The 14,970-nt window shown below is 38.2% G+C and overlaps 2 protein-coding genes across 2 annotated transcripts in view; both read right to left on the reverse strand.

Moving 5' to 3' along the window:
• Positions 1-14,970, reverse strand: part of LOC149618679 (uncharacterized) — a 123,909-nt gene that overhangs the window by 93,261 nt on the left and 15,678 nt on the right. The window lies entirely within an intron of this gene.
• The window catches only part of LOC149618684 (uncharacterized), a 49,115-nt gene that overhangs the window by 6,935 nt on the left and 27,210 nt on the right, over positions 1-14,970 (reverse strand). Inside the window, exon 4 of the mRNA XM_089855756.1 lies at positions 1,355-6,767. Within this exon, the coding sequence (XP_089711882.1) occupies positions 1,355-6,697 (5,343 nt within the window). The 5' untranslated portion in view covers positions 6,698-6,767. The remainder of the gene's footprint in view (positions 1-1,354; positions 6,768-14,970) is intronic.

Raw genomic sequence — 14,970 nt, forward strand, 5'->3', positions numbered from 1 at the left:
CGACTGTTAATACCGCTCGCGCTCGCTCAGCAGCAACGAAGAGAGTGAATGGCAGTGTGGGAAATAAGGATTTTTTTAAAACTGGACCTGTGGCCAGTAGAGCCTAGGTATTTTAATTAAAAAACTGGCCACAGTGCCACCTACCATTTTTAGCCTCAAAAATCAGGCTTTCGTAATTTATGGCCAAATTATCTATTCTTGATAATATGTGCTATGGCATAGGCTTAGTAGGATAGTTTTTAGAGGTAAAGGTATTGGAGTCATAAGAACTATTAGTCTTCTTTATTAAGTAATGCTAAATTAAAAATTCGACTCGTAGGGAGGGAGTTGGCACTCCATTGTTATCTTCCCATAGACGCTAATACAGTCAAAATCACTTCCCATAGACGCTAATACAGTCAAAATCAGCAGGCTGCCTTTCCCTATAGACCAGACCCAAACAAGACTACCGAGAGATTATCTTCCCTTTAGCTAACTGCAAAAATCACTTCAACTACAGATTCTACACTGTGTGTAGAGCGTAGACAGACATACGAAACCCACCCATAATCCCACTCCCACAATTCAGGGCAAACAAGCACACAGCGTAGAAGCAAAGACGAGACAATTTTAGGGATTAATCCCATAGTATTTATTTAATGAACCAAAATCTTGAGGGGGAAAAACTTTGAATTAATTAAGTGGCCACCAGGGCCAGTAGACCCCAAAGCGTTTAATTTTTAAACTGGTCCAGGTAATTTTTAAACTGGCTATTGGCCTGTGATTGTGCCTTATTTCCCACACTGGTGAATGGGTGATGCAAACCAAGGAGGATTCATTCTCCGTGTGCAAACAGACCAAATTAGCTATGACTTTTTACAGACTTATGAAAATTTATTGAAATCTATAATTTTAATTGAAGACCATTTATCTAGCCAAAAATATTAATATTAATATGATTAATACGAAGGTTTGACATATTTTCGTTTTCAGTTATGCCACTGTGAAGTAACAAGACGTAGTGCTGTTTCAAGGAAACACTGTAACATTTCTTTGGATACTTCGATAATCAAAAAGGAACCCAAAGAAGGAAAACGTATCGGATTTAATATAAAATCGCAGCTAAAATTGACGGAATGGCTTAAAACTTCTTTGGAACTTTTAATATAAATTTTTGTCAATGTATTAATAAAAGTTAAAATTAAAACTTGCGTATTCCTACCACACACTAACCCTATAACAATTAATGCGAATAAATTTTGGTTATCATATGAAAAAAACAAACTTTAGTTTATTTCAAAAATACATTGGAAAATGAAATACTTTTGACATTTATTTTTAAATAAAGGTTAAGGAACGCATGGTGATATGTTTATTGAGGCGGAATGTCTTTGTCAGATTTGATTCTAATAATTGGAGCATCTTCATTTCTCCGCAGAAGAATCTTGCCGTCTTGAATCCAAACGAATTTGTACTGGTTTGTTTTAGCGAATTCTTTGACGCGATGCAGCAATTTCTTGTTGAAATGGGTCAACTTCTGGTTGATGTAGATTTTGTCATCCTTGAATGATTTATCCAAAGATGATGCCAAGATTCCAGTTGACCTCTTCTCTCTGAAGGCTTTCAACCAAGTCTGGGCCGTCTCCACCCTCTGAAACGTGACCACGATAGATCTAGGCTTGTTGGTAGCTTCTGGAAAGACACTAGTTTGACGACAGACTCGAATCAAATCGCTTGGAAAGGCCAAACCCAGATGGTGAACTATAGAGGCTAAAATAGATATCAGGTTCTCATCGGATTTCTCTGGCACGCCGTTTATTTCCAAGGTGTTGAGTATTTGCTCTTGCTCAGTGCTGTTTAGTTTGGACTCAATTTTGAACCTCCAGTTATCTCTTTCCGGTTTCGAAGCAACCAGTTTTGGTTTAGTAGCAAAGTTGTCGGCAATTTCCTTACAAGACTCTGTCATTTTGGCAAGTGGTGGGGCGACTATTTGGGGCATTATAACCTCAGCCGACTGAGCCGAAGATGCTGTCGACGATGATGCTACAGCAACACCTGAGACTAATCCTTCAAGTTTGATCTTCAATCTGTGAATGTCTTCTTTCATTTCATGCTCTGATTTACTTGCCTCCAATTTGTATTTTTCCGTTTGATTAAGTAATTTTCCCAAGGCTGCTTTTAGTTCTGTCAACTCTTCTATCAATTTCCGTTCTCTCTCGGTTGACTCCAATTTGTCGTTTTCCCTTTGTTTCAGTAATTCATCCAAGGTGATTTTCAATTCACGCTGGCTTTTACTTGCCTCCAATTTGTCCTTTTCCGTTTGATTCAGTAAATGTCCCAAGGCGGCTTTAAGTTCTGTCAACTCTTCTTCTAATTCCCGTTCTGTCCGGCTTGCCATCAATTTGTCCTTTTTCGTTTCATTCAGTAATTGGAAAAATGTGGTTTTCAGTTCTGTCAACTCTCCATTCAATTCAGTTTCTCTCTTGCTTGCCTCAAACTTGTCCTTTTCCATTCGATTCAGTAGTTCACACATGGTGGTTTTCAGTTCTGTCAACTCTTCTTTCAATTCCCGTTCTGTCTTGCTTGCCTCCAATTTGTCCTTTTTCGTTTCATTCAGTAATTGGCAAAATGTGGTTTTCAGTTCTGTCAACTCTCCATTCAATTCAGTTTCTCTCTTCATTGCCTCCAATTTTTCGTTTCTCCTTTGTTTTAGAAATTCATCCAAGGTGGTTTTCAATTCCCGTTCTCTCTCGGTTGCCTCCAATTTGTCCTTTTCTGTTTGATTCTGTAGTTCACCCAAGGTGGTTTTCAATTCACTTTCTCTTTTACTTGCCTCTAATTTGTCGTTTTTCGTTTGTTTCAGTAATTCATCCAAGGTGGTTTTCAATTCAGTTTCTCTTTTACTTGCCTCTAATTTGTCGTTTTTCGTTTGTTTCAGTAATTCATCCAGTGTGGCTTTGAGTTCTCCGAACTCTTGTTTCAATATTTCAGATTCTTTAACCACGTTGCTGGACTGCAATTGTAACATCTGGGTTAAACTCGCCGCGATGGAGTTCTTAACAGTCTCCAATTGGTTCTTAATGATTTCCATCACTTCCGTCGAATTATTATCTCTAGCCAAATCCAAAGGCGTTTTCCCGTTTATGTCCACCGTGTTATAATTCGATCCTTTAGACAGAAGGAAACTTACGATTTCGACGTTGCCACGTACGGCAGCGTGATGCAAAGCATTACGGCCTTCATTATCAATAGCATTAATATACACATCTTCTTCGAACAGAGCAAAGACGGTTTCATATGAAGTAGCATAATGCAATGCAGTCAGACCCTTGTTATTCCTAGCATTAACATTCGCTCCTTTATGCAAGAGAGACTTAACAACTTTGACAAGATTACATTCGGAAGCTCTAATTAACGGTGTCGTCCCTTCTGAATCAGCCAGATTAACATTGGCACCTTTTTCAATAAGAAGCAATGCTGCATCTAATTTTCCCTTTTCACAAGCCAAGTGTAATGCCGTTTCCCCCCATTTATTAACGGATTCGATATAGACACCTCTATCCAAAATTGCCTTGACCACATCGACCAGATTCCACTCAGAAGCTCTCATTAACGGTGTTGTCCCTTCTGTATCAGCTAGATTAACATGGGCACCGTTTTTAAGAAGCAGCAATGCCGTATCGGAATTTCCACCAGCAAAAGAAAATAGTAATGCTGTTTCCCCACTTTCATCAACGGCGTCTATATTGGCACCTTTATTCAAAAGAGACTTGACAACATCGAGTAGATTACGGATGGAAGCACTCATTAACGGGGTTCTCCCATTTGAATCAGCCAGATTAACATTGGCACCTTTTTCAATAAGCAGCAATGCAGCATCGGATTGTCGATAATCACAAGCCAATTGCAAAGCCGTTTTTCCAATTTCATCAACGGCGTCGATGTTGAGACCTTTCTTATTCAAAAGAGACTTGATAACAGAGACTCGATCCTGCTGGATAGCACTCATTAACAGTCTCTTTTCATCAAAATCAGCCAGATTAACATTGGCACCTTTTTCAATAAGTAGCAACGCCGCATTGTAGTTGTAGTATACATATTTATTATCACAAGCCAATTGTAATGCCGTTTTCCCACTTTTATCAACGGCATCGATGTTGACATCTTTATCCAAAAGAGACTTAACCACGTCGAGTAGATTATGGCTGAAAGCACTCATTAAGGGTGTTGTCCCATCTGCATCAGTCAGATTGACATCGGCACCTTTTTCAATAAGGAGCAATGCCAAATCGGAGTCTCTATTAAAGCAAGCCAATTGTAATGCCGTTTTCCCACTTTTATCAACGGCATCGATGTTGACATCATTATTCAAAAGAGACTTAACCACGCCGAGTAGATTACGGCTGGAAGCACCCATTAACGGGGTACTCCCATCTGCATCAGCCAGATTGACATCGGCACCATTTTCAATAAGGAGCAATGCCAAATCGGAGCATTTATATGTATAAAAGCAAGCCAATTGTAATGCCGTTTTCCCAGTTTTATCAACGGCATCGATGTTGGCACCTTTATCCAAAAGAGACTTGACCACATCGACCAGATTCCACTCAGAAGCCTTCATGAAGGGTGTTGTCTCATCTGCATCAGTCAGATTGACATCGGCACCTTTTTCAATGAGGAGCAATGCCAAATCGGAGTGTTCGTAAAAGCAAGCCGAGTGTAATGCTGTTTTCCCACTTTTATCAACGGCATCGATACTGGCACCTTTATTCAAAAGAGACTTGACCACATCGAGTAGATTACGACTGGAAGCACGCATTAACGGTGTTGTCCCATCTGCATCAGTCAGATTGACATCGGCACCTTTTTCAATAAGAAACAATGCCGTATCGGATTTTCCACCAGCAAAAGAAAATAGTAATGCTGTTCCCCCACTTTCATCAACGGCGTCTATATTGGCACCTTTATCCAAAATAAACTTGACCACATCGAGTAGATTACGGATGGAAGCACTCATTAACGGGGTTCTCCCATTTGAATCAGCCAGATTAACATTGGCACCTTTTTCAATAAGGAGCAATGCCACATCGTAGCGTCCATAATCAAAAGCCAATTGTAATGCCGTTTTCCTCATTTCGTTAACGGGGTCAATGTTGACATTTTTATCCAAAAGAGACTTGACAACATCGAGTAGATTCCAGTAGGTAGCACTCATTAACGGCGTTGTGCCATTTGAATCAGCCAGATTAATATTGGCACCTTTTTCAACAAGCAGCAATGCAGCATCGGATTGTCTTTTATCACAAGCCAATTGTAATGCCGTTTTTCTCATTTTATCAACGGCATCGATGTTGGCACCTTTATCCAAAAGAGACTTGACCACATCGAGTAGATTCCGGTTGGAAGCACTCATTAACGGTGTTGTCCCATTTGAATCAGCCAGATTAACATTGGCACCTTTTTCAACAAGCAGCAATGCAGCATCGGATTGTCCATAATAGCAAGCCAAATGCAATGCCGCTATTCCATTTTTACCAACGGCATCGATGTTGGCACCTTTATCCAAAAGAGACTTGACCACATCGAGTAGATTCCGGTCGGAAGAACTCATTAACGGTGTTGTCCCATTTGAATCAGCCAGATTAACATTGGCACCTTTTTCAACAAGCAGCAATGCAGCATCGGATTGTTCATAATAGCAAGCCAATTGCAATGCCGCTTTTCCATTTTTATCAACGGCATCGATGTTGGCACCTTTATCCAAAAGAGACTTGACCACATCGAGTAGATGACGACTGGAAGCACTCATTAACGGGGTTTTTCCATTTGCATCAGCATGATTAACATTGGCACCTTTTTCAATAAGCAGCAACGCCACATCGGTTTGTCCATTATCACAAGCCAATTGTAATGCCGTATTTCCGCAAATACCAACGCCCTCGATTTCGACACCTTTATCCAAAAGGGACTTGACCACATCGAGCAGATTCCATTTGGAAGCACTCATTAACGGTGTTGTTCCATAAAAATGAGCCAGATTAACATCGGCACCTTTTTCAACGAGGAGCAATGCCATATCGGAGTGTCCATTATCACAAGCCAATTGTAATGCCGTTTTCCCACTTTTATCATCGGCATCGATGTTGACATCTTTATCCAAAACAGACTTGACAACATCGAGCAGATTACGGGTGGAGGCACTCATTAAGGGTGTTGTCCCATGTGCATCAGTCAGATTGACATCGGCACCTTTTTCAACGAGGAGCAATGCCATATCGGAGTGTCCATTATCACAAGCCAATAGTAATGCCGTTTTCCCACTTTTATCAACGGCATCGATGTTGACATCTTTATCCAAAACAGACTTGACAACATCGAGCAGATTACGGGTGGAGGCACTCATTAAGGGTGTTGTCCCATGTGCATCAGTCAGATTTACATCGGCACCTTTTTCAACGAGGAGCAATGCCATATCGCATTTTCCATTATCACAAGCCATCATTAACGGTGTTGTCCCATTTGAATCAGCCAGATTAACATCGACACCCCTTTCAATAAGAAACGAAGCCACGTCGGATTTTCCATAATCGCAAGCAATGTGTAAAGCGATACTGTCGAAGTTCTTAGGATAGTGGACACCGACACCATAGTTAAACAACCGGACCACATCATTCATTTGGCCCTTTTCAACGGCAGCCAAGAACTGTTGGGCTGACATATTGTTGGCGTGCACTTCACTCTTTATTTTCTATTATTTTGGTTAATTTGCAGCTGAAATCGAAGCTCGCCTGAAAATAATAATAACAACAAATATAGACAAATACCCATACCTTTATTTCAAACTTTTTTCTCGCGATCTTTGAAGCTTAAAATTTATTATGGAGGGTTTTTCCTATTTATATAGTATGGGAACAAATTCTTCTTTAAAGGAAAAAGTCAGCTAACAAAAGAACGACCTTTTTCTAAATAAAATATAAAAAATAAATTATTTCTTATTACAATATGATAATTAGCACTTAATTAGCCTTATAAACAACCAAGGACTACTGCGCCATCCGCCATTGGGTTAGTAGCGTCTGCTAAACCGAAACTTTTACCCCTAAAGGATTGGTTGAATTCTCACAGGCTGAGAGTGAGAGAGGTAAGGATCAAATAGGGGAAAGAGGTTCGGTTTAGCAGACGCCACTAAACCAATGGTGGATGGCGAGACAGTAGTCCTCGTTTTTAAGATTAATAAAATGCTAATTATTTTGTAATAAGAGATCATATATATTTATTTTTAATTTTTTTTACCTCTCCGAGTGACGATGACGTCACGGAAAGGTATTACACTGCCTTTATCTAGCAGAAGTGTATGTTTAAAGGTAGAAGTGTGTAACTATAACCTGGTAATGTTAAAGTGTTTCCAGATGTTTCTTTTAATCTTACTAAGTTAACATCGGTATTTAGAGGTATTGCTAAACATGTCCACTCTTGCGCTATTGAAATTGCCTAAACAAGATGGCCAGGCTGATTTCTCTTACTCTATATAGTCATCTTAGTTGTGACGTAAGTTCCCACGTTAAACGTTACGGGCTTAGCTTTGGCAGTGGGCGGCCATGTTTGGTACCGCTTTGGTTCTAAGGGCAAATAGCATGGGTGACGTCACACTAAGGCTTCTGAGATAGCTCTATATGATTGCCAATTTCCTTGATTTAGGGTCCAATGCTTGGGGCTCGTACCTCCGAAACTGAATGTTTCAGACCCCATGTACTTTGACACTTTTCACTCAGTCTGACCCAAAAACACTTTATTTAAGTTTCACGTTACGCTTAATTTCCATTATAATCATCAAGACTAAACTAAATTAGTTGTCGCTAGCAGCAAGTGTGTTAAAACATTTCCGGGTGATAGGTCTTTCATTTGAAATTTCACCAATAAAGCGCGATATAAAATTATGGACAATAGTTGTGCCGGGGAGATGTTGAACATTTATCGAATATCGTATTGATTATTGCCTTTTTCTTGCTATAAGTAAAAACCAACTTATTTCGCCCAAGGGGCTAACAACTCTGCTCTAGGAAGCTCTGAAATATTTTGTGTTCCATTTGCTTCGCGGTCAGTCCGAGATCATCTCGTAAGTGATCTTATCATAAATATTAAAATTCTGTTCCACGTGTTTTTTTCTAAATTTAAAATGAGCACTGCTACTTCATGTAGTTCTTAAAAGGTTTTATTTAATTTAAAACTCAACACGGAAGTTTTCTGTTCAGTGCTCATTTAAAATATTTAGAAATATAGTCCTAAAAAAAGATGGATCAGAATGGATCGATCAATGAATGATAGCTACAACAATTAGAAATGTGCAAATTATCACATAACTCAATTTTGTTCTAGATTAAAGTATTTTGCGCGAAAGTTTCACACATTTAGTGCTCGGATTTAAACAAATTTACTTTGGATTATAGAATTTCTTTTCGGATTTAAACAACCATTCTTAGGGATTACGTATCCATTCTTCGGGAATTACGCATTTATTACTCTGGATTATACATTCTTTCTTCGGGATTATGCATAAATTATTCGGAATTATACATTCATTCTTCGGAATTATACATTCTTCCTTCTGGATTATACATTCTTTCTTCTGGATTATACGTATTTTCTTCTGGATTATACATTCTTTCTTCTGGATTATACATTCTTTCTTCGGGATTATACATTCTTTCTTCGGGATTATACATTAATTATTCTGGATTATACATTCATTCTTCGGGATTATGCATAAATTATTCGGAATTATACATTCATTCTTCGGATTATGCATAAATTATTCGGAATTATACATTCATTCTTCGGAATTATACATTCATTCTTCGGAATTATACATTCTTCCTTCTGGATTATACGTATTTTCTTCTGGATTATACATTCTTTCTTCTGGATTATACATTCTTTCTTCTGGATTATACATTCTTTCTTCGGGATTATAAATTCTTTCTTCGGGATTATAAATTCTTCCTTCTGAATTATAAATTCTTCCTTCTGAATTATAAATTCTTCCTTCTGGATTATACATTCTTTCTTCGGGATTATACATTCTTTCTTCTGGATTATACATTCTTTCTTCGGGATTATGCATAAATTATTCGGAATTATACATTTATTACTCTGGATTATACATTCTTTCTTCTGGATTATACAGCGATACTACGGAATTATCGTTTCATTCTTAGGAATATATATATTCCACCTCTGATATATTACACAATTTTCTCAGAGATAACTTTCTACGATAGGGAGGGGCATTGTGAATCCTTGGTCTAGTGATTACCCCCTCTCAGAAAACTTGAATAGAAGATAGGGACTGTAATAAACGACAATAGAGGAGCCAAATCAATCAAAATGGGAAGTTCCTGTATGGACCCTACAAGTTCCAATATATCCACCAATTTTAACCTCATTCTTTCATAAACTTCAGTATCGCTGAAGTAAGTATGGAGTGTTGAGGGGGGGTGGGGTGACGTAAATTGCTATATTGAATTCTATTGAGAGTTCGTGGCGTGGGAAAATTCGCATAACCTGCGAGGTTAAATCATACACAGTAGAAAATACTTCTACTTCAATGAAAGGGGTTGAACCCAAGTAATATATTAATTTTAGAGTTACAATATCGACGAGTGAGATTTGAGGATATGCATTTATTGAGTTGAGAAATTGGCAGATTGGGTGAATAGAGAGTTTAAGCATCCCCTAAACGCGTACGTGTAGCTACCTTCCACAGTGCATTAGACCGATGCATTGTCAAAGGTGGCTACACGTACGCGTATAGGGGATGCTTAAACTCTCTAATAGAATGGATTCTTTAAACGTGAACGCGTACGGCAGTATTAGAGATGTTAGTAAGTAATTTACCGTCCCTAAATTACCGCTAATTGATCCCTTGCATACCATACAGTAATATTACCAAAAGTTCATAAGATATGTTCCATTTATAAGTTTGTCACTGGTTACAAACTGGTTCTTGTCATGAAGTAACGTAGGTCATAGATTATAGGTTAAGCGAGGCCTGGTGAGGCGCTGTCAAAGGCTTAGTACAGACTAAGTAGGAGGATGGACTGCAAACCGTGTGTAGTAAATTCTTGTGTCGTTCTCGAGCTAGATCTCAGTAAGTCTCTAGCATTACGAAGTATAGGGAATATCATACTTATGTTATGGAACCTATCTTATAAACTTATGATATTACTAATGATTTTCATAAGCCTATTAGACTCTCTATAAGTATGGGTAGAAAGTATATTTGTGAAGCTCAGGCATTCTTTATAAAAGTAACTGACGTGTTATAAAGATGAGCCTTCAAGAAACTTGGCATTGATTGTCTTTAATTCCTCACTTAAATTTAAGGGATCATCCGTAAAACACTGCAATAATAACTTGTTAAGGGTAACCCTTGTGGTAAAAATGTCTTAGACGTTTCATTTTTGACTAATAATCGCCCATAGAACACTCAAAATAAACCAGCATCCAAAGGTTGGGAACTGTGAACAAAGTACACTTTTTGGGTATGAAAATGGCCAAAAGTCGCGAGTCATCAGTTTCGCCGTAGTTGACCGTTTTAGTGGCGTAGCTATACTGGGCCTGTTCACTCCCTTAAAATAGGTCTTGTGTTAATTCACGGTTACCGTCGTCTGCTATTGTGTATGCTAGAACTTCCTCGATTTGTGTTTGTAGTCAGGACAGAGTAGCTGGTAATGTTTTAAAAGATATTTGAAGGTACAATATGGATTTAAGTAAGGTTATCGAAGCAATAGAAGAGCACATAAAACTAGATACGTTTAAAACATATCTCGGTAACTTAGCTATAGCGCGAGCAGCTTGCGTCGTGATGCGCGTGATCGAGTGGGCTATGGTTAAACCAAGGGGCATAAATGTCTGAACTACTTTCAGTCGCGAGTTTGCAAGTCCATCAGTCACTAGTAAACTAAATAGTTATTGGCGAAACTTTGATGTCCGCGTTTTTAACACAGGATCTATGGCCATTGTCATACTTTCCCTCTCATGCACATTTGGTTTTATCTTTGAATTTTTGGTTAAATTATTATAAATTTAGAACAATTTTTAGAACGAATTGTCCTTCCTCAAATATAAAACTGAGTTTAAATTCAAATTCACGGTAACTCTTGTCTCCTTTTCCCACTCACTCCCTTGCCTTTATATCCATTTATCTACTTAATCATTGTCGTAATAATAGCTTCAATTCTTATTATTAAAATATCGAATTTTCGGAACCTGGGGATATTTATGGACAAAGTTATCGTCATTTTCAAGGTATTTTTCTCGCGATACATGGCGCCGCCGCTGGCTTTCTAAATAGGTTGAAAACTCAAAATACTTCCCGAGTTTTTATTAATGGAAAGGATAATGTCTAGAAGTGGTCAATTTTGGAGCCTGTTTTAGATTTTTTTTTGTGAAATTAAACAGGCTTAACCTTTCTTCCTTACTTTGATCTCGAACTGATTGATATAATGTTCATTTATATATAACTAGCGGTTACCCGCGGCGTCGTTCGCATGTAATAAGAACTTCCATGAAAATGATATAAAGAATGGGTAGATATTACCTTTACTGATGACTAATATTTTTGTAGCACTCGGCGTTGCCCGTCAGCCCGTCGGGACATTTGTTATTACTTTTCACGCGGACATTATTCCATAAAGAAGGGGCCGTTCTAAATTTCTGGCCGCCATTTAAAAAGATGGCAACAAATCGAACCCAAAAGACCATTCATCCCGTCTATAGGTTAAAGGAAACCAGTGTACTAAATATTTGTAAAATCGGTTGAAACGCGCGGACTTTGTTGCATGGAGAAGATTTTTTTACATTTCTGGGCCCCATTTATTAAGATGGCGGCGGATTGGAAAAATCTTTCTTAGTACGCGCCTACTACTACTAGTAATGTTCCTGCAAATTTTCAGCCGTCTAGGGCAAGCGGTTTGGGCTGGGCGTTGATTATCAGTCAATCTGTCTGTCAGTCAGGACTTATTATAATCAAGCTCATGAGGCTAGAACAAGGAGGCTTGAACGCATGCGCGAGAATGTACGCTCTCTTGCCTTCAGGGGGTAGCGGTAACCATGGTAACCGGGGTACGGCACAGTACCGTTTTAGGAACGGGGGGCTACGTGAATTTTGCTTGACTCCGAGTCTCCCCTGTCATACATTCTCCTTGTTCCGAGTCCCGAGTAAGTCGAACTCGAGTACCCGTACAGGCCTGATTTTAAACTTTCTCCTTTGCTATGTAACACGCTTTCCCGGAACATGTTCAACTTCGAGGGGCAGGAGAAACGATTAAATTATGCGCATATTAAGAGGAAATCGACGTCAGTCAATAAATGTAACTAGATACATTAGGGACGTGTTTTTTTCGGATACTTCGTCAAGGAAAAGCGGGGGGACTATTTGAAAGTATTTCAACGTATTTTCCCATAATATAAAAGCTATTTCAAACACGAAACCGGTTAGAATAAAAAATTATCTTGTAAAGTTTCGATAGTGTTTTAGGCCTAAAAATGATTTTCAGTTAGTTTATCTCGCTTCAAGTGTTACTATGGAAACCAAACCCAGATTTGACTTAGATATAGAAAATTGTAGTGCGGTATTCTTTGTTTTATTATTATTATAAGATAATTCATTAAGTTTCATTGAAAGTTTTTAAAATTTTCGTTTTAAAACCATTATGGATAGAGAAAAATGTTTTTTGAAACTTTAATCTTGATTTAATGAAGTATTTTCGATTATAGCTAAATCCAATTGAAATCGTGTCGCAAAGTTTAACAGAAATTTATGTACAGGGTGTTTCTGATATGCCTGACCAGGGATAGATGTAATTTTAGAAGCAGGAATGGAGAACAGAGTAATGTGGGCGCACGATAGTAGTATAATTCATGAAACTATTCTACAATTATTTTCTAGTATTTTTAATGCATATGTAAATGACACTTTACTACTAAAAATATCGGTATCGGTTGAAGTATCGGGTTTTGGATCATAGTGAGTAAATATCGGTATCGGTTCATGTTAGCACCGGTATCGGGTCATCTCTAGTAAACACCAAACAGTTAAAGAATTCACCCCTGCACGGTGCGATGCCCATCTTAAGTTTGTTTAGAAGGAAAGCAAATGAAAAGGGTGCATGAGCCTGGGAAGAATCATGTTACATAACTAAAGAATTTTAAGAGGGTACAGAGTGTCATCCTTCTATTATCCCCTTATGATATAAGTCACTTTAATTACAAAATGAAACTTGAAAAAGTAAAAACCATCTGCAATGATTTAGTTTCTATGGAATATGCATATGAAGGAATGTATTGCTGTTAGACATGCTGTAGTTTTACTAAATCCAGCTGTAACACAAAATTACTAGAAATATTATAAGCCTTTTAAAACCTTGAAAGCAACATAAACTTGTAAACACACCCACTATGTTACATCCAGACTTAATGCAACTGAAACTATGGTAGATGATATTAAAACCAAATTCCAAGTTCCGCAAACATTCCTCCAAAAAAAAGGCAATATGTGCTTTATTGAAAATGAGTGGTTGGGTTATAAAAATATTCGAATTACGCTTCGAGAGTATCCAAGATTCAAGAATTCCTTATCAGAAATGCTTAGAAGTAAACTGACCTGAAATTATCAAACGCCTTTACTTTTAGATTTAAACTAGCTGTTGCCCTCGGCGTCGCTCGCGTGTAATAAGAACTTCCATCAAAATGATATAAAGAATGGGTAGATTTTACTGATGACTAATATTTTTGTAGCACCCTAGGAGCGAAGGCACTCGGCGTTGCCCGTCAGCCCGTCCGGACATTTTTTATTACTTTTCACGTGGACATTATTACGTAAAGAAGGGGTTTTTAAGTTTTTGGCCGCCATTTAAAAAGATGGCAACAAATCGAACCCGAAAGACCATTCAGCCCGTCTATAGGTTAAAGGAACCCAGTGTACTAAATATTTGTGAAATCGGTTGAAACGCGAGGACTTTGTTGCTTAGAGAAGATTTTTTACATTTCTGGGCGCCATTTTTTAAGATGGTGGCGGATTGGAAAAATATTTCTTAGTACGTGCCTACTACTTAAGAGTAACGTTCCTGCAAATTTTCAGCCTCCTATAGGGCAAGCGGTTTGGACTGGGCGTTGATTATCAGTCAGTCAAGCAATAAGGACTTGATTTATATAGATATAGATTTGACACTTTCGGTTAATTTGTTTTTGTTTGCGAGATATGAATTTTATAAAAACGGCATGTGGCATGGTTGCACCGCGCGCGTTTGAACAATTTCGAGTGGCCTCGTGCAAGAGCCTAATTCCTATGTCATCTCGTGATTTACCTTACCTAAGTTATAAGGTATACCGCTAGATGAGATCGCGACAGCTGCTACCATATAACTATATACCGTACAATTGCCTGATATGGGAAAGAAAACGTCGTAACTACATATCACATCGATAAAATATTGCTAAGTTTTTAATTATATTTTTTGGGTTGAAAATATCTCATTTAATTAAAAATTAACGGTATTAAGTATGTTTGTTTTTGTAATTATTATTAGGTAAGGGTAAATCTGTATTTATGTAAGTCAGTGTCCTGACTTCCAGACGGACAGATTGAATGACAAACTGACTGATTGAATGAATAGAGAGTTTAAGCATCCCCTAAACGCGTACGTGTAGCTACCTTCCACAGTGCATTAGACCAATGCATTGTCAAAGGTGGCTACACGTACGCGTATAGGGGATGCTTAAACTCTCTAATAACAAACCGACTGATTGATTGAATGACAAACGACTGGCTGATAGCCCAGTATAGAGCCCCTCCCTCCAACACGTAACGAAAAGTTTAAATTATCTTATTGGCTCACGTAAACTACGTTTTGATGACGTTGCTGACGGGGACGGCGAAAAATATGCAATTCCTTTTTACCTCTGTCGCTATGACCCGCCTCTTCTTTCACA

Source organism: Phalangium opilio, unplaced genomic scaffold (genome assembly GCF_054372755.1).
Source record: "Phalangium opilio isolate 3A_F unplaced genomic scaffold, DU_Popi_V2 ptg000209l_1, whole genome shotgun sequence".
Lineage (NCBI taxonomy): Eukaryota > Metazoa > Arthropoda > Arachnida > Opiliones > Phalangiidae > Phalangium > Phalangium opilio.